At 36.7% G+C, this 25,268-nt stretch overlaps 10 protein-coding genes across 10 annotated transcripts; 3 read left to right on the top strand and 7 right to left on the bottom strand.

Annotated features, from left to right (window-relative positions):
• Positions 1–758: 758 nt before the first annotated feature.
• On the top strand, positions 759–6,693 carry DFA_06130 (putative actin binding protein; the record flags this gene model as incomplete). Its single annotated transcript, XM_004361786.1, has 6 exons — positions 759–813; positions 1,035–1,081; positions 1,285–1,440; positions 1,535–5,423; positions 5,457–5,567; positions 5,612–6,693. 6 exons carry the CDS (start codon positions 759–761, stop codon positions 6,691–6,693), a joined length of 5,340 nt encoding a protein of 1,779 aa, XP_004361843.1.
• A 97-nt stretch (positions 6,694–6,790) lies between these two features.
• DFA_06129 (uncharacterized protein) lies at positions 6,791–9,567 on the bottom strand (the record flags this gene model as incomplete). The annotated part of the gene is made up of 3 exons (XM_004361785.1): positions 6,791–8,865; positions 9,229–9,308; positions 9,551–9,567. 3 exons carry the CDS (start codon positions 9,565–9,567, stop codon positions 6,791–6,793), a joined length of 2,172 nt encoding a protein of 723 aa, XP_004361842.1.
• A 614-nt stretch (positions 9,568–10,181) lies between these two features.
• Positions 10,182–11,535, bottom strand: DFA_06128 (uncharacterized protein; the record flags this gene model as incomplete). Its single annotated transcript, XM_004361784.1, has 2 exons — positions 10,182–11,374; positions 11,511–11,535. 2 exons carry the CDS (start codon positions 11,533–11,535, stop codon positions 10,182–10,184), a joined length of 1,218 nt encoding a protein of 405 aa, XP_004361841.1.
• A 212-nt stretch (positions 11,536–11,747) lies between these two features.
• On the bottom strand, positions 11,748–13,647 carry DFA_06127 (uncharacterized protein; the record flags this gene model as incomplete). Its single annotated transcript, XM_004361783.1, has 3 exons — positions 11,748–11,754; positions 11,863–11,938; positions 12,021–13,647. 3 exons carry the CDS (start codon positions 13,645–13,647, stop codon positions 11,748–11,750), a joined length of 1,710 nt encoding a protein of 569 aa, XP_004361840.1.
• A 2,065-nt stretch (positions 13,648–15,712) lies between these two features.
• On the bottom strand, positions 15,713–16,954 carry DFA_06126 (uncharacterized protein; the record flags this gene model as incomplete). Its single annotated transcript, XM_004361782.1, has 2 exons — positions 15,713–15,735; positions 16,864–16,954. The coding sequence occupies 2 exons, from the start codon at positions 16,952–16,954 to the stop codon at positions 15,713–15,715; spliced, it is 114 nt and encodes a 37-aa protein (XP_004361839.1).
• A 156-nt stretch (positions 16,955–17,110) lies between these two features.
• DFA_06125 (uncharacterized protein) lies at positions 17,111–18,303 on the bottom strand (the record flags this gene model as incomplete). The annotated part of the gene is made up of 4 exons (XM_004361781.1): positions 17,111–17,543; positions 17,641–17,729; positions 17,753–17,793; positions 18,048–18,303. 4 exons carry the CDS (start codon positions 18,301–18,303, stop codon positions 17,111–17,113), a joined length of 819 nt encoding a protein of 272 aa, XP_004361838.1.
• Positions 18,304–18,448: 145 nt separating this feature from the next.
• On the bottom strand, positions 18,449–19,455 carry DFA_06124 (uncharacterized protein; the record flags this gene model as incomplete). The annotated part of the gene is made up of 3 exons (XM_004361780.1): positions 18,449–18,612; positions 18,745–18,987; positions 19,068–19,455. The coding sequence occupies 3 exons, from the start codon at positions 19,453–19,455 to the stop codon at positions 18,449–18,451; spliced, it is 795 nt and encodes a 264-aa protein (XP_004361837.1).
• Positions 19,456–19,935: 480 nt separating this feature from the next.
• On the top strand, positions 19,936–21,324 carry DFA_06123 (uncharacterized protein; the record flags this gene model as incomplete). The annotated part of the gene is made up of 3 exons (XM_004361779.1): positions 19,936–19,951; positions 19,989–20,398; positions 20,467–21,324. The coding sequence occupies 3 exons, from the start codon at positions 19,936–19,938 to the stop codon at positions 21,322–21,324; spliced, it is 1,284 nt and encodes a 427-aa protein (XP_004361836.1).
• Positions 21,325–21,873: 549 nt separating this feature from the next.
• On the top strand, positions 21,874–22,223 carry DFA_06122 (uncharacterized protein; the record flags this gene model as incomplete). The annotated part of the gene is made up of 2 exons (XM_004361778.1): positions 21,874–21,989; positions 22,073–22,223. 2 exons carry the CDS (start codon positions 21,874–21,876, stop codon positions 22,221–22,223), a joined length of 267 nt encoding a protein of 88 aa, XP_004361835.1.
• A 180-nt stretch (positions 22,224–22,403) lies between these two features.
• DFA_06121 (uncharacterized protein) lies at positions 22,404–25,083 on the bottom strand (the record flags this gene model as incomplete). The annotated part of the gene is made up of 5 exons (XM_004361777.1): positions 22,404–22,456; positions 22,624–24,203; positions 24,273–24,752; positions 24,824–25,002; positions 25,045–25,083. 5 exons carry the CDS (start codon positions 25,081–25,083, stop codon positions 22,404–22,406), a joined length of 2,331 nt encoding a protein of 776 aa, XP_004361834.1.
• Positions 25,084–25,268: the final 185 nt, after the last annotated feature.

Raw genomic sequence — 25,268 nt, 5'->3', positions numbered from 1 at the left:
AGTGTTATATATATATGTATATGTTTGTATTGATTGTGGGGATAGAATAAAGAGGTTATCCTTGCAAAGAGATAGACACTCTGATGTTATTTGTTTTCTACTATTTCGAGGTTGTTGTTTATTTGTGTGTACTGTACTACTAATAATAATAATAATAAAGAATTTCTGAACTCATATATATATATACATTGAGTAGATCGATCGAATATAGATAAATAGATAGATAGATAGATAAATAACAAATAATAAATGATTGCGATGTCGTCTTTTTTTCATTGTCTTTGGCGGGTGATCTTCACCATTAAATCTTTGAGTTTTTTAAACTAACTATATATTTATATTTATTTATCAATACAATATATTGATAGGTATTACACCAACCAATTGGATAATTATTCAAAGACCATTCGTTCATTGTTGTCTTGCCCTTTGAGAGTAGTATCAAAAAAACTGGATGGTAAATATTGTTTCCAACTTGGATCATTTTTCTTTTGACCAAAGGACTGATGGAATCGAATTGAATATTTGAAATAGATTGATGGATGGATGGATAATTGGTAATGAATAGTTATATTGCAGGTTGGTAGGTAAACCAAGACACTCCAAATTTATTTGATCGTCGGAACGAGTTTTACTAAAAAAGGAATGCAAGCTAAGCTTGACCCAATTTGATGTGGGGATGCATATTAATACACAAACTTTGTTATCAAAGAACTAAACGAACAAGTGCACTCTGTAATTGTAAGTTCATCTGGGGAATGACACTTGTAATAGAAACTACTACTACTACTACTACTACTACTACTACTTCTTGTTTGCTGATTGGCATCTTCGATACAACAAGCAAATAAAACCCAAAAAATGGGGTTATTGTTCCTTTTCAAAAAAAAAAAAACTGATCCTCACCCATCTATCTATGATGGTTCAGCTCATGATTTTAAACTAAATCATTTATTTATTTATTTTATTTATTTATTTATTAATTGTAAGATTATATTAGATCATAATTTGTTGTAGCTTTGTTGTAAAAGTAGTTGAAAGAAAAGAGAAGAGGAAGATCTTTGAATACAAAGGTCCATTTGTAAATAGTTTGTCACAAAGTAAGTTTACAATCAGCTGCTGTTTTGTTTGCTTGATATATGTTTAACATGGGTGTAAACATGTTTTCAACCGTGGATTAATCTGACAACAAAACACTCTCCTCTCCCTCTAGATATAGATAATAGATAATAGATAATTAAAGAGATATATATATACATACACATAAATATACATAAATAATAGATGGATCAATTATTAGAGGCAGTAAGTGATGCTGTATCATCCATTGTTTTGTACTCTGTCGAAGCTGACGAGTCAAATGCAGCCATCCCAAATATCCTTCCCGGTGCACAAACTGTCAAAGGAACTGTAGACTTTTTAGTAGAGTTGGCAATCAAGGTAAGAAAGAGAGGAGAGATATATATAATCACACAATCAAATACATATATAGCTAACCTCTGTGATACATTACATTACATTTCCGTTTCTTTAGTCGGCTGAATTATGGAAGAACTTCAATCAACCAGATATGAGAGACAAGATGGTAGAGACATGTGAAGCAATCAAAGAAGCATGTGCCAATTTATTAGAGGCTGCTACTATTCTCGCCAACATGCCATTTAGCAAACCTGCCAAAAAGACACTCCTCAAAGGTGCCAAGGGTATTATGGAGCACATGGTCGTGTTGTTGCAACAGGCCGATCTCTACGAGGTCACTCGTTTGATCAGAGCTGCTCGTCGTGTAGAGAGCAAGCTCAAGATTTTCGTTGGATTGGAGCCCGGTGAAGCATACTTTGCACAGGCTGCTCAAGACTTTGTGACGACAACGGTCGATCTTGGAAAGATTGTTGCAAAGCGTACTGGCGAGATTGACGATTTCGGATACAAGAGACGTTTCGAAGATGCCAACACACAACTAAAGGTAGAGGTACCAGTCATCCTACAATACTTTGCCTACTATCAACGCGATCCAAATGACAAGACTGCATTGGTCGAGGGTGGAAAGGTACAGAAAAAGATCCAAGATATTATCGAAGAGATTATTGTCGTGGCACGTCTCTCAGCCAAGTCACCATTTGATCTCTCGATGATTGCCGGTTTGGACTTGCGTGATGAAGACGACTTAAAGGACGCCAGCATCTTGATTGCCCATGAGCGTGAGAAGCTCTTGTCGGCCATCGAAGCCGGCGATGGCAAGGAGGCTAATCGTGCACTCAAGGCCATTAAAAAGGGCTTGGGTGATCAGATTGTCATTTCAAAGGCGTTGGCCAAGTCGGCCGACAACCCAGTCCAGCGCAAGCGTCTAGAGGACGCTGCTAGAAACGCACAGCATATTTTAGACACGGTGATTGCCGAGTTTGGACATGCTGTCCAGGCACTCCTTGCGCAACCCGATAATGAGCAGTTGTTGCGTCAGTTGCGTGCTTCAATGCATAGAATCAAGGAGGCGTCCGACCAGATGGTCACCAGCTCGGCCAAGCTGTCGTCCAACGACGTGGCAGAGGCACAGCGTCACTTGGAAGACTCAATTGACAAGGCTCGCGGCGATATTGCCCGTGCCGACATTGGCGCACTCAACCGCGACCTACCCAAGGTGATGGAGTCGTTTAATCATGTCATTGAGATGGCCGAGACACTCGCACGTGCCACTGACAATGCCGAGATCAAGACACATATTGAGCGTGCCACAACCGAGGCCCGCAAACGCGGCAGCACCATCATGGGACACGTCGAACGTCTCCGCGACCGTTTGGAAAAGAACCCACATGACGCACAAGCCGCATCCGAGCTCAACGAGTTGCTCAACCAACTCGAGGCCATCGGCAAGGACCTCGTCAAGGCCACTTCCATCGGTACATCCGAGGATCTCTTCCACAAGCATGCCTCGATCGAAGAACAACTCGCCAAGCTACGTCAAGCCGCCTTAGAAGGCGACAAAAAGGAGACGCAAGCAGCTCTACGTGCCGTGCGCAAGGGGTTAGCCGACGAGATCAACATTGCACGATCGATCGCCCGCACAACCGATGACGAGCGTCTCAGAGAGGATCTCGAGGCTGCCATCCTCAAGGCCGAGGACGACATGCAACGTTTGATTGAGGATCTGTACAAGTACGCCAACGCAACCGTCGAGAACCCATCAGACAGCAAGGCGATCCAGTCGCTGGACGACATTATCAATAGCATCGACCGTCTCAACGCATCGTTGTTGGGTGCCGTGTCACGTGAGCTCATTGACAACAACACCAAAGAGATTGAAGCCAAGTTGTCGACTTTGGTCCGCGACATCAAGACTGGCGACCAACAAGCCGCCGTTCAAACACTCAAGGGTGTCATTGAGAGCGTCAAGAAGCAGGCTGCCATCGCTGGTGTCGCCAGCACCCACATTGCAAGCAACAACGACGAGCCACGTGCCGAGCGTGTGCGTGACCGTGCCGTCGACTTGACCAACACGGGTCCAGACCTCGTCAAGTCGGTCAAGGCTCTACTCACCGAGTCGTCACCCGCCAACCTCCAAGAACTCGTCGCCAGCATCAACAATGTACGTGACTCGAATCGCGACCTCGCCAACGCCGTCCTTCTCACCACCGACCAAGAGATACTCGAGAATGCCGCACGAATCGACGCAGATATGCGCAAGATCCGTGCCAACCTCGAGGCTGGCGTGCCAGTCAGCATGAACGAGCTCAACAACCTCGTCAAGCGTATGGCCAACCAAGTCAAGCTCGCCAACCAACACGCCAGCACGCTCAAGGACAACAACGCCAAGAAGCGTCTCTTGGAGAGTACCAGCCAGCTCAACAACCTCGTGTCGCTGCTGGTCGATGCTTGCAAGAGTGGTAACATGCAAGACCCCGCCACCCAAAAGAAGGTCAAGGACCTACTCGACCAGAGCATCAAGGTCAACATGGACCTCTTTAACTTGTCGGGTTTGTCTGCTGCCGACGAGCTCGTCTATGGCACACCCAACCTACTCAAACTCATTGGCAAACTCGAAGAAGCTATTGCTAGAGGCGACCCAGACGAAATCAAGCGTTGTCTCAAAGAGTTGCAAGAAGAGATTAACAAGCAAATCTTTTTGGCTCGTATTGCTGAAGCATCGATTGACGACCCCGAACGCAAGAAGCAGTTGCAAGACGCTATCATGCAACTCGAGTCACTCAACAACTCGTTGGTACCATCCGTCATGGAATTCCTTGCCAATCCCAACAGCAAGGAAGCACGTGATCAACTCAACAACCTGCTCAAGCGTCTCAGAGACGGTGTCGAGCTTGTCTCCAACATTGCTGCTACCTCACCAACCGAGCACTTGGAGAGCAAGTCGCTGGCCGTTGCCAACGAGATGTCCAAGATTGTAGAGGCCATCGACAAGAACAACGCCGCCGATGCCAACGAGCACCACCAACGTGCGTTGGCCGGTATCAAGCAACAAATCCAACTCTCCAAACATATTGCCGACACTACTAGCAACATCCCACAAAAACGTGAGATTATCGACCTCACTGAGCGTCTCGAGAAACAAGCTCTTGTACTCAGTGCCGCCGTCAAAGAGTCGCTCGCCAATCCAAAGAGTGCTGCTGCCAAGGCCAAGCTACTCGAAGCTGCAGCTCAGACCAGAACATTGATGGCTCAGCTCATTGCCGCTTCATCCAACCATGTGCCAGAAGAGCAGGTTGCTGCCACTGCCGCGTCAATCAAGAGAGATTTGGAGCACCTCGCCACTGCCATGGCTAGTGGCAAGCCAGCCGATCAAAAACAAGCAATCGATGACTTTAAAGAAGGTGAACAACTCCAAAAACTCGAGCAACTCAAGGCTTACAATGATCACGTTCAAGATCCATTCCTCAAGAAATCAATCAACGATGCTATTGTTGATTTGGAGAGCAAGTTGACGTCTACAATCAAGGCTGTCAATGAAGCACAACAACAGGGTGGAGCAGTGTCACAAGACAAGGTCAAGGCCATTAAGGCATCGGCTGACCAAGCCATTCAATCTTCGGACCGTGTCATCAAGGCTTCGACACCATCGACCGAGGAAAGATTATTGGCACGTGCCGTCAAGATTGGCGAGACATTGGATCGTGTCAATCAATCTGCCAAGAAGGGATCAAAGGGTGACGTTGAAAACAATGTCAAGGAACTAAGAGAAGAGTTGGGAGAGACTGTAAACTTGATCAAACAAGCTGCCGAGCAGTCACGTGACCCACACAAAAAGGTTGCACTCAACGAGATTGCTGACAAGCTCAAGAATGTTGCTCAACCCATCTCCTCGTCTGCTTCGGGTTTGGCCGACAAGCCAGCCGATGCCCGTCTCCAACAAGAGTTGCAACAGTCTATTCAACAAGCCAAGGATCTTCTTGGACGTGCTGTTGTCAACGCTACTGGTACGTCAGAGGACCAAAACAACCTTATCCAAGATGCCATCTTCAAGGCCAACAACGACGTCAATCACCTCGCATCGGCCACCCAACAAGGCGACCAAAAGAACATTGGTGACGCACTCTTGTCGCTCCAAGACTCTGAGAAGCGTATCAAGATCCTCAGCGCTGCTGCCTCGGACAACAATGTCAAGCAGTCACTCCAACAACTAGGTTCTACTCTGCCAGTGTTGGTTGCCGCCGGAAACTCAGTGCTCACCCAGCCAAAGGAAGCCGCTCAAGCCAAACAGATCATCGACTCGAATGCCAAAAGGCCATTCAAGACCTGTCTGCCAGTTTGGCAGCCACCAATGCCGCCCCCGAAGAAAAGATCATCGCCAACAACACCGTTGCCAACCATGAAGCTGAAGGTCTTGTCAAGAGTGCCAAGAACAAGGACAAAAAGGGCACCGAATTGCATACTGACACCACCCGCCAAGTCTTGTCTGAACAGGCCTTGTTGGCACGTGCACTTGCTGCTCATACCGACAACCAAGCTAGAAAGCAAGAGTTGGTTGCCAAGGCCAACGCCATTGAGCAGATCCTACCACAGATTGATATTGCATCGAGTGCTGTCCAAGCTAATCCACAAGACAAGCAATCGGCCGACAAACTCGAACAACTCGTCAACATGGCCAAACAAAACAACCAAAAGATTGTCAACGAAGCATTGGCTGAAAAGAGAGAAAAAGAGGAACGCGAGAAACAAATCAAGATCAAGCAACAACAAGAAAAAGAGGAACGTGAGAGACGTGAAAAGGAGGAGCGTGAAAAGACAGAGCGTGATGAAGTCGCTGCCGCTGCCGCCAAGATCAAGGAGCGTACTGATGCACTCTCCAAGGACGCCAATACTGCCGAGGGTAAGTTGTACAGCACTGCCGCTGGTATTGCCGGTCTCATGAAGGACTTGTCCGAGGCTGCTCGTACCAACGACAAGAAGGGTATGCTCACCGTATCCAAGCTCCTCTCTGAACAAGTAGCCATCTATCTCCAACAAGCCAAAGACACTGCTGCCAAATGTACCGATCCAAAACTCAAAGAACAAATTATCACTGCCGCCCAAGCAGCCAAGAATTGGACCGTCCAACTCAAGATTATCGCTGCTGTAAAGGCTGCTTCAGATGATGACGATCCAACTTCAAACAAACAACAATTGGTCAAATGTGCTAAAGGTTTATCAAAGGCTATTCTTGAAACTATAAATACTGTTGAAATTGGTTCAATTAGAGCTAAATAAATAGAAAAAAAAAAAGGAAAGAAAATGTAATAAATTAAAACAATATATATATCTATAAATTATTTAAAAATACAATTAATTACATGTTATTAATTTTTTATTCTATCATTAAATGTTTAATTTCATTCCAAGCAGGTATTATACTCTCGGATAATAAATTATTTTTAATGATGGGAAGGAAATGTTCTTTGAGTGCCATAAGTATACCAACATTCTTTCGTTCAATGGCACCATCAAAGCTATCCGGTAGAATATATTTGGCTAGACGATTGTTATTTTTGGGTAGTTTAGATTCAAGGAATCTGACCATTTGAAGATGACCGGTAGTGATTGCACCTTTGATCATTTCTGGGACCACCGATGTTCCTTTTCTGAATCTAAATATACATTTCATTGTTTCCAAGTCATGTGATGCATGTCTAAGCATATTACTGTTGATTTTTATATTCTCTTTGCAATATTTGTTTTGTAATACATATTCTAAAACCTCTTGATCGCCCCAAAATAATATTCTATCCATAAAATCAGAATCCAAATTTCTGATCAATCCTAGTTCATCGTGAACATACTGAGCTATATGGAGATGCTTTGATATAATTGCAACTGTAAACATTCTATTTTTCATATATTGACTGGGTCCATCGCCCTCTGATACCAACACATCGATATAGTGACGCAAGAGGTCAAGGTTTCCATGTTGACAAACGTTTAAAAGACCCATGTTGCCTGGACGATAACCTAGAGGCTCATTGAGACTTGAAAAGCTTGTCATAATTCGTATGGCTGTTTCTTTACTGTAGCAGATAGAATCGAGTGCATTACGCATAGAAAATAATATATTCGGACGGATATCCAAAAGATAGTTCATGAGCGCAATGTCATGGTATGAAAATGCCTTGATTACATCGTTTTCTTCGAACATGTAAGACGGTGCACCATCACCACCACCATCTAATCTTAGGAGGTTGTGAATAAACTTGATAGTGTCTAGATCCGAGAAATGTATCGTGATACCAAAGGTACCAATCGTCTCTGTGTTGTGATAGACATATTCTATAATCTCTTTGTTGCCCGATTTAGTTGCAAAGGACAAGAGTGAGCGAGGGTGTGGTTCTGATGTCCTCATATTCTCCATTACCAACTTGACCATGTCTAGATTATTTGTTTGGCATGCTGCCCCAACACTCTCTATAGTGTAGGATGAGGATGGTAATGGTGGATGAATAAATTCGCGATATTCGGTGAGTAAAAGTTTGACCAAATCCAAGCTCCCAGAGGCAATAGCATATGGAATGCATTTGGGGTGTAATTGGTTACCAAACACACCCATATCCATGAATGCCTTGAATGATTCGGGGTCCCCTTTTTCTACGGCAGGAATCAGTTTGTATTCACTGTATGGGTAGATTTCGTAAACCACTGCTGGTATTACGGTCAGAGGGTCGATCGACTTGAGGAATGTCAAAAGTGAAGGGTTGCAATTACCAATAGCACCCATTGCACCATCAATCACTGCTCTACGATTAAATAGAATATCCTTTCGATGATCGAATAGGTATCTGACAATATCCTCTCTATCACTCTCGCAGACACGAGAGATTATACTAGCATTTGTTTGAAATGGGTATTTGGGTTTGATGCTATCCAAATACTGCAACACATGTAAATGACCAGAGATGGCTGCACGTTGGTATGCTGGTTCTCTTGGATGAAACTTTTGTGCTGGAGCATCTTGAATGTAATCGCAATCTAACAACAGCTTGACAACCTCCAAATGACCATTGGCAACTGCCTCCTCGATAGCACGTGTACTCATTGGATGTCTTTGTGATATGAGATACTCTGCTATATCCAGTCTACCTCTTTCCGATGCTCGGTCGAGTAATTCAACATATCTATCGATTCCATCCATTTTAAAATGTTGATAGACCACTTTAAATAGATCCAAGTCCAAATCACATAAATCTAATATTGCATTGTACGATGGAAAGCAAAGATCTTCAACACTCTTTAATATCTTTTCTCGAAGTAATGATGGTAACTTTGTTTTCACTGATAACAACCATCCCAAAGAATCAACATCTTGATATCTAATTGATCTACCACGACCATTGTCTATTTTGTTGAAACTTCTAACATAATTGAATATCTTATTTCTAGTATATTTTGATTCTATTATTATTGTTTTAAATAATCTATATTCCATCTTCTCTCTCTCTCTCTCTCTACTATCTAATCAAATAAACAAATACCACAAATATTATATATCTTTCATTATGATACTGATTGTAATTTAATTAAGAAAATTTTTAGAAGACCTCAGATAAACAATAAAAAAATCGTTCGTTATTTAAATTACTTATTTATTAAATGAGCATTATCTCTATTTTCTTCTTCCTGTGGTGGTTAGAATATTGTTGACCAGTTTGTTAGTATTTGTTAGGATGATGAAAGAAATATTAAATATTAATTAATTAACCCTTTTATCCTTTAATTTAATTAATATTTTATATTTCTTTTTAAAAATAAAGATACCAAGATTTCTAACTCCTTTTGTGGCTGGTAGGAATTGTGTTGACCAATTTTTGAGTATTGTTGGTTTGTTATATTTGGTTCTTTTTGATAATAATCTAAACCTTTAAAGTTGAGTGTAGATAGTTTTGGAAATCGTTGCAATATGTCTAAAAATTGGTCTTCTATTTTGTTGTTATCTAATTTAGCGTTGTGTATAGAGAGTGTAGTAATTGATGAAGACCCAATAGCCACTCTATCCTCCTCCTTTGAAATAATAGTAGTGTAGTGGGAAAGTCCACTTAGCGTTGACAATCTAATTAAATGATTGTTTTTAGCTAGATACAAAGAGAAATTGGTCATTACTCTGGGATCACGGACTTTGAAATGTTTGATGACAGAGGTTGGATTGATGGTAAATGGACATATGCCTTGAATGGATAGATAATCGAGTTGGTCAAAATATAGTGGTGCAAGTTGACTAAACTCTTCTCCTGGTACTGCAATCAACTCTAGTCGTCTGAGTTAAGACTTTGGTCTTGTAAGTGCACCATATAGCAGTGGAAAGTAGTCATTGTTGACTCCTGACAGAGACAAATCGGTCAGAGTATTTGTCTCTAACAGGTATTGTGAAAGTACCGGAGTGCCACGGTAGTACTGAATCTGATTTTCTTTTAAATTTAGATACTCTCATTTATCGATCGATCTATCTATCTATCTATCTATCTATCTATCTATCTATCTATCTATCTATCTATCTATCTATCTATCTATCTATCTATCTATCTATCTATCGATGATTGAGTTTAGATATTCAATATATATATATATTAATTAATATAATTATATTTATCTTTGTATAATTTGACAAATAATGCGATGAAACGAAATGAATTCCCGATGCCAATCAAAAAAATATCTGTAAATGGATAATAATTAAGGTTACCTACTATTTTTGTTTTAAATTATTTGTTTGTTTATTCTTGTGAATGAGATTGACTTTGTTTGGGAGTCATTTCTTTTGCAATTTGAGCCATACCTTGCTCATAGGTGATGATGGGTTGATAACCCAATTTTAGACGTGCATTTTGATCGTTGATAGTGAAATCTTTGGAACTATAGTAGAGACCGGTTTTGGTGAGAAGAGGAAGACCTTTGAGTGAAAAGATACGCCACATGAATGACATGACGTATACGAGAAGCCATGCAAATGGAATGGGAAGTGACATGTGAAGTTTCCAATCAGAGACTCTACACTTTTGGAATCTCTCTGTAAAGAATGATCGAAATTGTACACTTGGACCATCAGTCAGATGATAAATATCTCCATTATCACCTTTTTCCATTGCCAATATAATACCATGTGCTGCATTCTTGACATGACAAATAGATAATTGATTTCTTCCACCTCCAATCCAAACCCATCTCAATGTATTTGCCAAATTACATAAATGTTTTAATACATTATCTCCTTTTCCCCAAATCAAAGGTAATCTTATAATTATTGATTTTGTTTTTGAAGAAGAAGTAGAAGAAGTATTATTATTATTATTAGTTGTTGTAGTTTTCTTATTAACATTATTTAATATTCCATTATTATTATTATTATTTGTATTATTTTCATTATTATCATCTTTAAAGTTATTTTTAATCTTTGTATTATTTGTATTTGTATTATTTGTATTATTTGTATTGTTGTTATTATTATTTTCATTATCAATATAACCTAATAAATATCTTTCAGCAATTGCTTTTGATTGATTATACCAACCTAAATGATTGATATGATCTAGTGAAGGAACATGTTCGGGAGCATCACGTATATTGTTTCCATTCATAATGACACCTTCAGTACTGATGAATACAAATACACGTACATTTTGAAAACATGAAACATTGTACAGTGTCTTTGTTGCATCTACATTGTCTCTGAATAGTTCGTCGATAGACGATGCATTCGTCTCTAACTTTGCAGCACAATGAATCACTGAAAAGCAACCTTTGATATGCTCCATCAACGATGATTCATCACTCATCGAACATCTGACAGGAGTACCTCCCACTCTAGCAATCTCTTTATCTGAGCTATCTGATCGACTCAATGCTACTACATGATACCCTTTTTCAACCAATAACTCTATAATCACCTTTCCTACGAATCCACTACCCCCTAAATAAAACATAAAAGAAATAAGATTAAGATGATAGATAAGATATGATTGATTGATGGTTAGATAACTTTGCTACCTTTCTATGCTAATCAATGATGATCTGTAATACTACAATATAATATTAACTATTCTTACCTGTTAGAAATACCTTTTTACTCATTCTATTGTCTTGTTATCTGATATCAAATTATATTATTACAATGAACCATTGAGTTGAGTGCTCTCAAAATCTTTTTTTAGGTCACATCATCCATCAAGAACTTTAATGATTCATAAAAGTTAATTAAAATAAATATTATATTCAATTTATTATATATATGAGAGGAGGGAGGTTGGAAGGACCATGGTAGGTATTCTATTCTATTAATCTATTTAACTTCTAAATAATTGGTTGGGTTGGAGTTGCTTGGGGGCAGGGAGAGGGGCGAGGGTTTTGATCAAATTTACATTATTAAAGCAATTATTCGTGAATGGTAAATGGAATTACATTGTTGTCGTTGTTGTTCTTTCTGTAGGTAGGTAGGTAGGTAGGTCTGGAAATGATTGACCATATTGTAGCCTAACTAATGTAAGAAAGAGAGAGAGAGATAACCCAACATCTTCCTTTATCATATTTATCTATCTATTGTACTAAATTAATAATACACATTTTAGATGGTGTTGATCCAGATGGTGACACTGATATTGGAGACAATTGGTTATTATTATTATTATTATTATTTTGATTATTATTCTGATTATTATTTTGATTATTATTTTGATCCAAACGTTCTGAAATTTTTAAATCACTAAGTAGTGATCTCATTGGAGGTAGTGTAAGATCAGAACTATCCATCGATGATGATGATGAATGGAAATCTGTTGGTGGAAAGTGTGGGGTTGATGGTTGAGAAGAGGTGAGAAAAGGTGATTTTAAATGTACAGTATTGTTGTTGTTGTTGTTGTGTGATGACAATGAAGAAGAGGATGAAGAAAGGTTAGTATTGAGGAATTCTGAATAGTCTCTTGGAGTTGTTTTACAAGATGGAGGTGTGGTTGGTGGAATTGAAATTGATTGTTGAGATTTGCCTAAATATGATGATGATTGAGAAGATTGAGACGATTGAGACGATAAACGTTCATTCGAATTGAAAAATGGTTGAGGGAGACCAACAAGCGAAGGTGACAATCCATTTATATATAGTGGTGGAGAGTGACCCATGAATGGTGATGTTGAAGATGCCGACGATGATGGCGAAAACCCTGTCGTCGTCGTCGTATTATTCCCACTACTACTACCAATGTTGTTTGGACCATTGTTATTGCTACTGCCTCCACTATAATATCCATTCTCTTGATTCTCTGGAATAGAGTCAAGATTGTATAATGAGGATGGTGTCGTTTTGGGAGTGAGTTTTGGTGATGGTGGGGGTTGGTATTGGCCACTATAGAGGGACATGTTGGAGACTGATGGCAGTGAAAATCTTCGTTCCATTCTTGGTTGTGGCTCGGTTGATTGTTGGGATGGAGATGGTGGTGGTGGTTGGGGAAGGTTCGATGATGATAATAATGACGATGATGAGGATGATCTTGGTGACGCAGAGTTCTTACTGGCTCGAGAGTATGGATGGAATGTTGATGATTTAAAATGTGATAACTCGGAAATTGCTGTTTGTTCGGGTGATAATGATAATGATAATGATTGTGATGACTGAGATGACTGTGATGATAATGGTGATGATTGCGTTGGTATGGTTGTTGTTGGCAGGAGGTTTATAGGTGAAGTATCCATTGCCATTGGTTGTTGACCACCTGTGCCGGGTTGTCGAGCAGATGATTCTTGAAGTCGTTTAAGATACATTAATTGTTGGTGTTCTCCAATCAGTTGTAATTGTCGTTGTTGTCTAACCATTCCCTTTGGATCGAATTTCCAATGAGACACCATGTTTCGCATTGATGGTGAGGGAGCTGAGTTTCTTCTTGACTTGTTGTATCCTGCTCCACCTTCAGGTTCAGCGGGTGCTACAGGTAGCGTTGATGATTGTGGCAGTAGTGGTGGTGGTTGTGTGTCTCCAATCACCATATCGTCACTCGATGAGTTGAGTTGGGATTGTCCGCCAGCGTTCATTGGCGCCGCCTTGTATTTCCAGTGGCTCATCATGGACTGGCGCTTTCTTTCATTGTCTATATTGGGTTTTCTCAATGCTCCCCCAAGTGCACTTGGAACATTATTATTACCACCACTACTATTCATCATCATCATTCCATCTCTACTACTCGATAATGGGTTCATGGCATTATTATTAATATTAATATTATTATTATTGTTGGGAGATTTCCCATTTAGTTCGCCACCCACATCCATCATGTTTTTCTTTCTCTATCTAGTATGTTGTAGTTCTAAATCTAATTCTAATTCTAATTCTAGTTCTAGTTGTAGTTATATATAGAGTATATTTCCTAAAAAAGAAACCTAACCTAAAAAAAAAAGACCGACCTTTTCAATCAATGTCTTTTGTTGTTGTGCTGTTGATCAAAACTTTTGTTTTTTTAAATAAATAATTTTGTTTGTTATATTTGTTTGTTTGGTTGTACAGTTGTGGGTATGATTGGGGGAAGGGTGATTTTTTTGAAAGTGATTGGTTTTAAGAGGGAATGATGATGGTGATTGTGATTCCAAAAAAAAGGGTGGGAAATATGGGAGGGAGGGTAAATCCCTTCTGGTGGTGATCGTGATGATTTTGAAATTGATTTGTTTCGTCGACACTCTAAAGTAGAGGGTGTGGAAAATCTATAAATTTAAATATATAGTAACTCTATTACTATTACTATTACTTCTATTGTTGTTGTTGTTGTTGTTTATATGAAACACATAATAAATCAACAACAACAACACAACACCAGTCAACTGGAACACCAAACAACAGGAACAATGCAAATATTATAATATCACAACCAAACCAATATATTTTAAATATGTGTTTTGTGTTGTGTTTACAACTACTACTACTACTAACATTAATTTGGGTTGGTTGATGATGATGATGAAGATGATGATGATGCACTACCCTCAATGAATTATGATGGGTGGTGGTGGTGGTGGGTCGAAAGAAGCTAGACCAACTGCGCGCAGCTAAGCTGCTTTTTTAACATAATCAATAATGTTGTTTAAATTGTGTAGTGCCAGCCCATCCATATCAACCAACCTTTAAAAGTAAAGTTCACCAACCTTCCTTCCTCTCGGTCTTCTCCTCTTTTCTAATCATTTCTTCCTCTTCTTCTTCTTCTTCTTTTTCTTCTTATATGAATATGGCTGCAGCTGGACAGAGTGTTTGTTGATGGCGAGGGGTAAGCGTGGAGGGTGCCATCATTCTGTGCATCGCATGTACTCGTTTTGGAAATACCATCTGCACAAAAAAACACTCACTCTGTGTGTTTCCAGCAGCAGTAGCAGCAGCCAGAGGTAAAGGGAGGGAAGGATGGATGAGGATCAACAATATTTATTGTTGGATTTCACAAAACACAGTTGGTTTCCAGCCAGCTCAGCTTATTTACTTGGTGCGTTTAGTTTGTGTGTAGTTGGTTATTGGTATGTTTGTCGTCTCATCAATCAATCAATGTTTGTTGTGTTGTCGATACATGATTGTGATGTTGTTATTATTACTATTATTATTATTATCGTTGTAGTTGTTGGAAATGGATGGATATGGAATTATTATGTAAATGGCGGTTATTTGATAAACATACTGATTCATCTCTCTCTACCCACCCTAATCACACACACACACACACATACACCACACTCTCTCTTAATTCTTTGTGTCCTGAATTGGAAATAAAAAATGTCGGAAGTGCATGGATGCATTCAAGCAATCAAATCACACACCCCCTACTAACTTTTAAATGATTTTATGTAGACGAGGGTGTGTGCGAGATATATATATATACATATATATATATTGAAATAAAAGGCAATGAAAATATGACTGACTGAATATATGTTTTGTTCAATTATAGTTAGTTGAAACACAAACAACAACAACAACAACAAACCAATCCCATCCATATCTTGACTATACAAACCAACTGACTGACTGAATGAATGGGAAAATCAGACCCCCTTTAACAAACTTTCTCTTTTTAGAACATCTGCGCAAGTAGGTCTCAAACTAACTAACCTCAATAGTTTAAGCAATCCTACTTCCATTCCAGTCCAGTCAGTTTTTTTTTCAAGAATGGATACGTGTAGCCAAGTTGATCAAAATCGCGGTTGGACTGATCAGTCACTTTACTGTCTGTTTTAATATTATTTATATATCTGTTTGCTGAATGTTGTTTCTGTCTGTGTGTAGTGAATGTTATGATATGATATGATAAATACCTATAAATATATATAATATAAATTCTAGAAGATATATACTATTACAAAGAGAATATAATTTAGATACTAAACAGGCATGCCTAACAGACTACTACTACTACTACTACTACTAGACTAATATAGTGATAAAATATGAGAAATGCAATGCAATGCAATGGACGGATAGGGACCCCTCCTTCCTTTCTCTTTTATTCTTTTAATACAAGATTAGTTAGTTAGTTAGTTGCGTGTGGTGCTGCGACGGAGTTCTCTAACAAAACAAGAAATGAATGAATGAATGATATTTAAATAGAAAGAAAGAAAAGACTATAAGAAGAGAATTGTCGTCGTTTTGGGTGTGTGGTGAGAGTAATTCGGTTGCATTGTGCAAGGCAAGGTACCTTGCATTATTATTATTATTTGATTCTAGAGTCAACTCAACTCAACTCTCTGCAACTGCATCAGTGATGATGAGGGACACAGGGTGTCCACGCGCTATACTTCTCTTCTCTTCATCTCAATGGTTATAGAGTGAACGAGGTAGGCGGGTGTGTTTCACACCAACAGCCTATCGTTGACAATCGATAAAAAGATCTATAAAAGGAAAGTACTTATTTTTGGGCCCTGCGACCAAAACGCATCAGAAGAAGAAGAAGAAACAAACAAAAAAGCGAAAGGAGGGAAAACCCATATTAGGCCAAAGATGCACCATTATTTTTTGTTTTTGTCTTCTTTTTCAAACTCAAGATTCCATGCGTTTTAGGCAATTTCATGGTTTAGAGTAACTTGCGTCGTTTGTACCTCTCATCTTACTCTTTCTTGCCTCATCACATCACATTTTCCTTTAAAAGAAAACAATCATAAATCCATAATATTGAGATGATCAAAAAGATTGAAAGTAAAGAAAGAACAAGTGCAGATACTAGCTAGTTTGAGAGCAATCAATTTAGATTCATAAAGAATAGCAATAATAATAATCTTTTGTGATATTGGGCGCACACACAGACACACATCCCATTACACTGAATAAACTATTCTTCTTCTTATTGGTCGACTAACAAAGAAGTGCGGTTGTTGTTCAAAGTATAACCAATTCAGGTAAAAAAAAGTAAACAAGTACAACTCCTTATAAGGAAAGGAACACAAAACAACAAAAATGGTTTGAAAAATGGGTCGTTGAAAGTTTGTTTGCGATCACATCCATGAGATGCCCACAGGCACTCTTTGAACTCTTACCCATTTTATTCAAAAAGAAAGGATCCCTAGGTTGGTATTGAATATTAAATAGTTGCAAATTTCCTACTTTTAAAATAAAAGTTCATATTAAATAGTCGCGAATTTCACCAACAAGCTTGTCTTTTGTATATGCGTTTGTATCCTTGGATCTTTTTTCATTTCATATGGATTTAAATAGAGAAATGATAAAGAGAATTGGAATAAAGAATGTAATAACACCATAGTTTGAAGATTGACCACCACTAACAGAATGAACAAGTGGACATACATCAGGATGAGTAAGATCACATTGATAGGTACATTTGGTAGGTTCTGTACAATGTATTTTATACTGACTCTTGGAACCTCCACATAGGTAGTTGACAGTAACATTGTTACCGGTTGGACACCCACTACTACTTGGTTTAGTTGCCTTGATGGCAACGCCTTTTGGTAAGTTTGATGCAAGTGGCAAGAATACCGAGGTATTGACGTACGATGATACACCTTGGGTTGTGGATCCTTCATATACATTGCAACTGGCAGCACCATCTGTATTACAGAATGGGTTTGATTTAAAAAGTATATTGTCCATCCAGATGAGATAATTGGTGCTTCGAAATAATCAAAGTAGGTTAAAAAAAAAAAAATTAATAACATATTGGTACATATGAACCTAATCATTTATCATTTTAGAAAAAGGATACAAACTATGTGAATGGTGTCAAGTCATAAAGACGATCATTTTTAATGTCTTTGTAAAAACATGTTGGAATGGTTTGTTGACACAATGTGTCAAACTTGAAAATAAAGATACAACTACAATTGTATATAATGTTGTTGTTGATTTAATGTTAAACATTTCTTAAAATAAATAAATAATTAATATAGAGATACTAAAGTATTATGATCATCCGCAGAGCTCCTTTAAAGACTCTGAGAATCTTTGGGTCTCGTTTTTTTTTGTTGCATACTTGGTTTCCCAATTGTTCTTGAAAGGAAGGGAGTGGAATTCCGGTGAAATATGATACACCTCTTTTGATTTGAATCATCATCACACTTTTACGTAAAAAGTTTTGTTGGAAGTTCCTCTTGCAATACCAGGCAATCCATTACACCTAGAGCTGCATCTTCTGCATCACCTTCATGATCATAGTAGTTGGCAAAGATGATCGGGTCGACAAACGGATCAGTAGATTTGATCTGAACATATCCTTGTGATTTTGGTCGATTGGTTTCGAGGAAGCATGTCAGTCTTGGAGGAGACAGAAGAGGTACATCGGCCAATTCATTGGAAATGTCTACGTGCAGTGTATACCTGTTACCAATTAAATCAGAGTTGTGTGGTCCAAAGATTGTGTATCCGTCAACCATGGGCGATCGCACGATAATCGGACGATTACGATACGCTGGCACCACATACCGTCCAATATAAATGACGACACTGTGATCCTGAAGATGTTGACCAACTCCCGGTGAATCGACGACCGTCTCAATACCAAGTGATGTCAGGTGACGTTTATCTCCAACACCAACCACGATAATTAAGTTGTACCCATACACCCTTTACCTTGACCATTGATGTGGTCTTGTTGTCTTCAGCTGCATTATCATTCTTGTTGTCTTTGTCACCTTTTACTGGTTTTTGTTGTTCATACTCCATTTTAATGGCACGATATTTAACTAGAATATTTAAATTTTCTCTATTCTCCAATGCACCATTATCCTTTAGCATGACGCTGTAGGGAGTCATTCGTTTATGGTCTTTACCAGTGTACCAGAATTGTTTGGTCGAGTATCCGTACGGGTTCATACCAACAAAGTTCTCTTCGACCGTTGTAAATGTGTAACCCATCGCCGGCGACTCAATCGCCTGTCCCATCTCTGGCATCCATGTTCTATTCCTATCCATATAGGTCAATGGGAATATCTCCATAAATTCTTTTAACCTCTCCTTGGCAATATCACCCGACCAATTCTCTTTTGCATCTGTCATCTCTCCCCATTCATCATAATCTCTTTCTGCACTACCACTATTTGCAACCATACCATTATGTGCTAAAAATCAATAGAATTAAATTAAATAAATATAATTGATTATTTAATATTTAATATTTGATGTTTCCAATCTATCTTACATGAACAACCACCAACCATAGTTCCAACAACATTTCTTGGTCTTTCACCATTGAAATTTGGTTCAGGTTCTCCAACATATGTGTGACTGTAGAGTGGGTCTGGTTTGACAAGCCATCTGTAATACCAATTGGATATGTTGTAAATGTATGGACTGGTATCCCATTCACCACGCTCGACTAGCAATACTTTGGTATTTGGATCCTCTGATAGTTTAGATGCCATAATTGATCCAGCAGTACCAGCACCCAACACTAAATAATCTACTTCAAAATGATGATGATCATCTGTACATTTAGGGGTACCACCATCTCCATCCTCCTTTCTACACTTTGATAAATTGATAAATAATAAAAGTACTAATAATAATAAAAATACTCTATTCCCCATTATTATTGATAACATTGATATAGAGCTTTAAAACAAGATAGATTAATATTAACTATTATGCATGCAAAATTTGGTGAGGGAAAGAGTAGAGGGCAATTTCATTCATTGTCATATGATTGATATAATAATCGTTGATATGATTATGATAACGATGGTCATATACCTAGTGTGTTGTGTTGTGACGAAGGTGTTCTCTATCACGCAAACATTGTGTGTATGAATTTCATGGTGTGTAATGATTTTACAATGAGGGTGGTGATAGTTCACCACTTTTTGACCACAAATCAATTGATTGTCATTTTATTTAAATCAAATTGGTACTATCATATCAGTAATTTTTCTTATGTCACAAATATTATAAATTATATTAAATAGAATATTGTTTGTTTTATGACTTTGAAAACCGTCCTATTATATTTTTTGGATGTACTTCGTGTCCTCCTAAGATGATCATTTTTTTTATAATAGATAATAATAGTAATGAATGTTGCAAATAGTTATTCAAAGGAAAATAATAGATTTTTGTTATATAGTAGGAGGAGAAGAATTTATCCTATGTAAAACACAAGAAAAGAAATGGTGGAGAATTCATTTATTGTTGGTGTGCAAAGGTTGGTTTGACTACATTAGAGAAAACTTGATCAACTTTTGCAATTATGATCTAGCTCTAAATTTAGATCTTTATTTTTCTTCTCCATGGTCTCTTTTCAACCATTCATATCCTCAAATTGTAAAATTGGGTACCGAGTCTTTACAAAAGATTTATTTATTAAAGAATGACAAAGACAATAGCCATAATCAAACAGATTTTTTTGGATCAGTAAAAGAAATGGAATTTTTTGAAACAGACACAACAACAACATCAGAATCACAATGTAATTTCTTATTTTCAAATATTAAAACAAATATTAAAAACTTGTGTATTATAATTGGAGGAGATATGGTAAGTTTGAAAAAAAACAAAAACAAAAGGATTATTTAATATTATTTTATTTCTTTTTAATATTATAGGAATCTTCACCACTTTTAGAATATATAATAAGTAATGAAATAGAATTTCCAAGTTTAGAATCTTTTTATTTTGGTTGTTTCAATGATAAAATAGATTATAGAAAATTGGAAGGATTGAAAATGCCAATGTTAAAAGAGTTTGGGTTTATAACTGGACATGTTGGTCAAGGTACTTTTATTGGGTTTAACCAATTGGTCGAAAGTAAATGGAAAAATACTTTGGAACGTCTCTCATTGACAGTCAATAGTTTGGCTTATGTAGACTCTTATCCAATTGAAACTAGTTTAAAGATTTGGAAAGGAATGCCAAAGTTGAAACGGTTAGTCATAAGCCAAATAGTCAAACAAGGTGATGGTTTTGAATGTTACTATTTCAACAATGTGGATCAAGCAAAGGTATTTAATGAATTGGGTCTCTCTGATTTGAAATTACCTGAGCCATCAATACAATACCTTGAAACATTGGCTTTTTCACCGAAATTGGAGAAACTATCAATTGTGGATCCACAGCCAAGTCCCTCCAGGATCAAAATCACTCCATCTTTACGTTCCCTTTCATTGTATGATCAGTCTTTTTTGCCTGCCAATATCCAAGACTCGAATCTTTTTCTTAAAAAAGTTAAACTTGAATCTTGTTCAATGGAAGTTATAGAACAGTTTCTTAGACTTGCCAATCAATTAAAAGTTTCAGATATCGCCATTTCATTTGACAAATTTCAAGACAATGAACAACAACAACAAGATAAAACATCAATATGTTTAAGACTTGTCAATCTACTCCTTGACAAACAAGTTTTTAAAGAAATTACGTTTAGAATTTTATGTTCCACCACAAGACATACTTTTGAAAGTTTATAAGGTCTTGAGTAATCATAGCAGTCTATTGTTTATGGAAAACTCATTTTTACTATTTTCTTTTGGTGATGAAGACTTTGAAATTAACCAGAACCAATGGAATACTATCTCTCAACAAATGCAAATAAAGTATTATCCAAATCTATTATCTTGGTCTGAACAAAAAGGTTTAGTTTCTACACTTTTTACTAAAAATCTTTAAAAAAAGAATAAATAAATAAATTCTTTGGTTCTTAGCTTCTTTTAACAAATGATTTATTAAAAAATTAAATTGAATCTTTCTTGTTCGTGATATCTTACTTTGAGATTAAAATTATACCGAAAATAAATAAAATAAAGGAGGTACCTGAAAAAGATATTTATTAAAATTTTGGCGACGGAATTGATTCCGTTCTTTAACCAGTCGGATATTTTGATCAAAAGGGGAGGGATGCGCCCTAAGAACGATGTTCCGTTCCATCTCAAATCAGTATTTATGTTTGTTTGAGACATCGAATAAAGATCATTACATTCAAATCATTAAATTTAAATTAAAAATATACGTATAACAAGATGAAATTATTCCTTCTTTCAATCATCCTCGCAATTATTATTGCTTTCGTTGCTGCTACACCAGAATGTTCATTCACATGTGATGATGGTGTCAAAGTATTTATTCCAAATATCAAGTAAGTAAATTAAATTTAATAATAATCCTATACTTTGTTGGCCCTAACTAATTTACTTTTTTCTATTTTTCTTTTTAAATTAGTGATGTTGAAACCTGTAAAATGGCTGTAGAGTTATTAGAGTGTCCAGCTAGAAGACCAATGCCTATTGGACAGTGTATTCCATGGTGTCCAACTTGTCACAAGTGCCATTATGGATTGGAGATCACAAATTACTCTTTTATCGAAAACTAATAATCCTAACCAAAGTACTAGTAATTGTATAAAAAAAAGAAAATAAAAACAATCAATTCTTTATTTTTGTTGCACCTCTACCCAAGTGCATCAACACACCTCACTTTGCTTTTGTTTTGGAATTTAATAAATCAATTGATAATTTGAATCTAGATTAATAGAATAATTCTATTATTCATTTTAATGTCGTTGACCAATAATAATAAGATTATTACTATTATTATTATTATTATCTATATTGATCAATATTAAATAATAATCTGTAATATCTCATTTTTATTAAATGTGTTACAATTAAAATGAGCACCTTTTTTAATGTATGATAACACAAAATGTTGATGTTCCTTTATAGATGGTGCAAGCAAGATCTTTTGAACCCACTGACTCGAACCAAACATACCAATCAAGATACATGCCTCTTTGCTATTGATTTGTATATCCATATCCAAAGAAATGATCAATTGTAATAATTCTACATTCAATTGTTTAACAATGATATCCAGATTCAACTGTGGAAACTTTTTACCATTAGCTCCCGATAGTTGATAAAGATATTTAATCATAGGAATATCGTTATACATAATAGCATTTTTTGTCATTTGTTGGAAAAGATCGCTGGTATTTCCATAGAAAAACGTTTCATCACCATCCAAAAAGTAACCGACCAAATCCTTTTTATCTTGCTCGTCACCAATAAATTTACCAGGCACAATTATACTATTGTTAAAATACGATGCCATCTTGACACTTGTTACCGTTACCGTCATCGCTAAAAGAGGTTCAACAAATCTAATATTATGTTGTGAATCATATATTTTATCTACAATACCAAATTGACACTTGTTCATCAACTTTTGCAACGTTGTGTATTTAATGTCATAGGGTCGGTCAAAGTTATTGACCACCATCTCTAGATGACGCCACTCTTCATTGTCAACCATTTTATCCAATCTTTCTATCAACTTGATTGTATTAAATGTTAATTTTTGATTGTATGGTTTGATGGACAACTTGTCCACCACATATTCCAATACCTTTAAATCCTTGTTGGCCAAACTAACAACATTATATTTTTGTTGTTGTTTTAATTGTTCATTACATGACGCTTGCACCAATTTTAAATTACCATATTTACTAATATTTTCCAACGTACATCGATTTAATAAATAATCTATAAACTGTTGATGATTATTTTTAAAATGGTTGGTATCATTATTGTAATGATGATTGGCATGCTTAATTAATAATTTATATGATTTTTCTTTTAGTTTTGATCCATTCATATGATGATTGATTTCTCTTTTATCCATTTCCAATTTTAATAAATATTGATAATTGAATTCAAATATTAAAAATAAATAATATATTGTTGCTAAATGAGGAGGAGGAGGAGGAAGGAATGAAGGATTGTTCTTGTCAAAGAGTGATCCAATAGTTGAATGAATTGTTTTAATATCTATTATTAATTTTGGATATTGATTATAATTATTTGTGTTGTAGCATTCTATTAAAGTTGATAATGCATGATAATGAAGTTGGACTTGTTGTTGGAGGTATTCCTCTTTTTCATCTTGATTAATACAATTTTTTAATGGACAATAAAGAAAATAATATTGTAAACCAATGGTTGGATTCATTTTACAGAGGGAGATGAAGAGATCAATATTACTAGTAATACATTGTTTACAACTCTTTCTACCAGTGGTGGTAAATAATAGGTTGAATAGGTTGGTTGATTGATTATCACTATTACTATTACTAGATATTTTGTTAAATAAATGAATGATTGTTTCTCTTATTATTTTTTGGTTGTCATGATGATGGTGGTGTTCAAGTTGCTCGTATTCAGGACTATCATTCATCCAACAAGACAGTGTGCTAGAAGAATTACTTTCTAATTCCAATTTGGTCTTTATATAATATTGATTTAACTTTTCCATTCCAATGTCATTATCCAATACATGATCGAGTAGGTCTATTCTTCCATAATGTATACATGTTCGAATAATTGTATCTACCAAATTGTATGAATGGTTCACCCATACATACTCTATAATTGATTGTTTTTCTGGTGGTATAGATGTAGGTGTAGAGGATGAGGTAGTATTATCATTATTATTATTATTATTATTATTATCATTGTTATTATTTCCCATCAAGTAATTGAGAATGGATGAGGTTACCCAGTTGAATATACCTCCTCCTCCTCCTCCTCCTCCTCGATTTTGTTTGATTACATTTACTGTACAATGGGTACTGATACAATCAGTCAATGCAATCCATATATCAACATTGGCATGACTGGCGATAAGTGATTGAATATACCAATCAATGTATTCAAGGTATGCCGATAATGACTCATGTACGGTGCGATTCGTATTGAGTTGGGTAAAGAAGGAGTTGTCGTTGGAGTAATGCAAGTGTTGAATAAATGATTGTGTAAAGGTTGATAGAAGCAATTTAAATGTATCCAAATCATCAACTTTGGCAGACAACATGACAATAGTTGATAGTTGATTGTTATCAATACTTGATAAAAAGATGATGATGATGATTGTATAATCTCTTTTAAAACACCATAATGCTTGTTATGTATCAACCATGGCAAATCGATTGATAAATGATGGTATCTTCTTCTAGGAATATTATATACTCCTCTAATGATCGATGATACTGTTTCTATTGTTGGCTGCTGTTGTTTATCATCTCTAATGACTAGTGAGTTGATTGTTACCCTTGGTACTAGTGCACCAAGGAATTCTACATCATCACGAACATACTTTGTTAATAAAAGTTTAAATAAATATCTATTCTTAAATACTCTAAGAATAGAAGAAGAATCACTTCTTTTATCTTGCATTCTCTCTCTATTATTATTATTATTATTATGACATTGTTAACACATCATTATCAATCTCTTTGAAAATATCTACCAAGTTTTTTAGAGTTAATTAATTTATTTTTATATTTACAATGTTTGGAGGAAAGAATTCCAGTATTGTGAGAGAAAGAAAGAAAGACCAATTAAAAATGTCCTTTGATGTT

Source organism: Cavenderia fasciculata, assembly GCF_000203815.1.
Source record: "Cavenderia fasciculata unplaced genomic scaffold Scf_Dfasci-G-p-12c09.r1-3, whole genome shotgun sequence".
Lineage (NCBI taxonomy): Eukaryota > Evosea > Eumycetozoa > Acytosteliales > Cavenderiaceae > Cavenderia > Cavenderia fasciculata.
The sequence above is the reverse complement of the archived record's forward strand: the minus strand, read 5'-3'. Positions and strand labels throughout refer to the sequence as shown.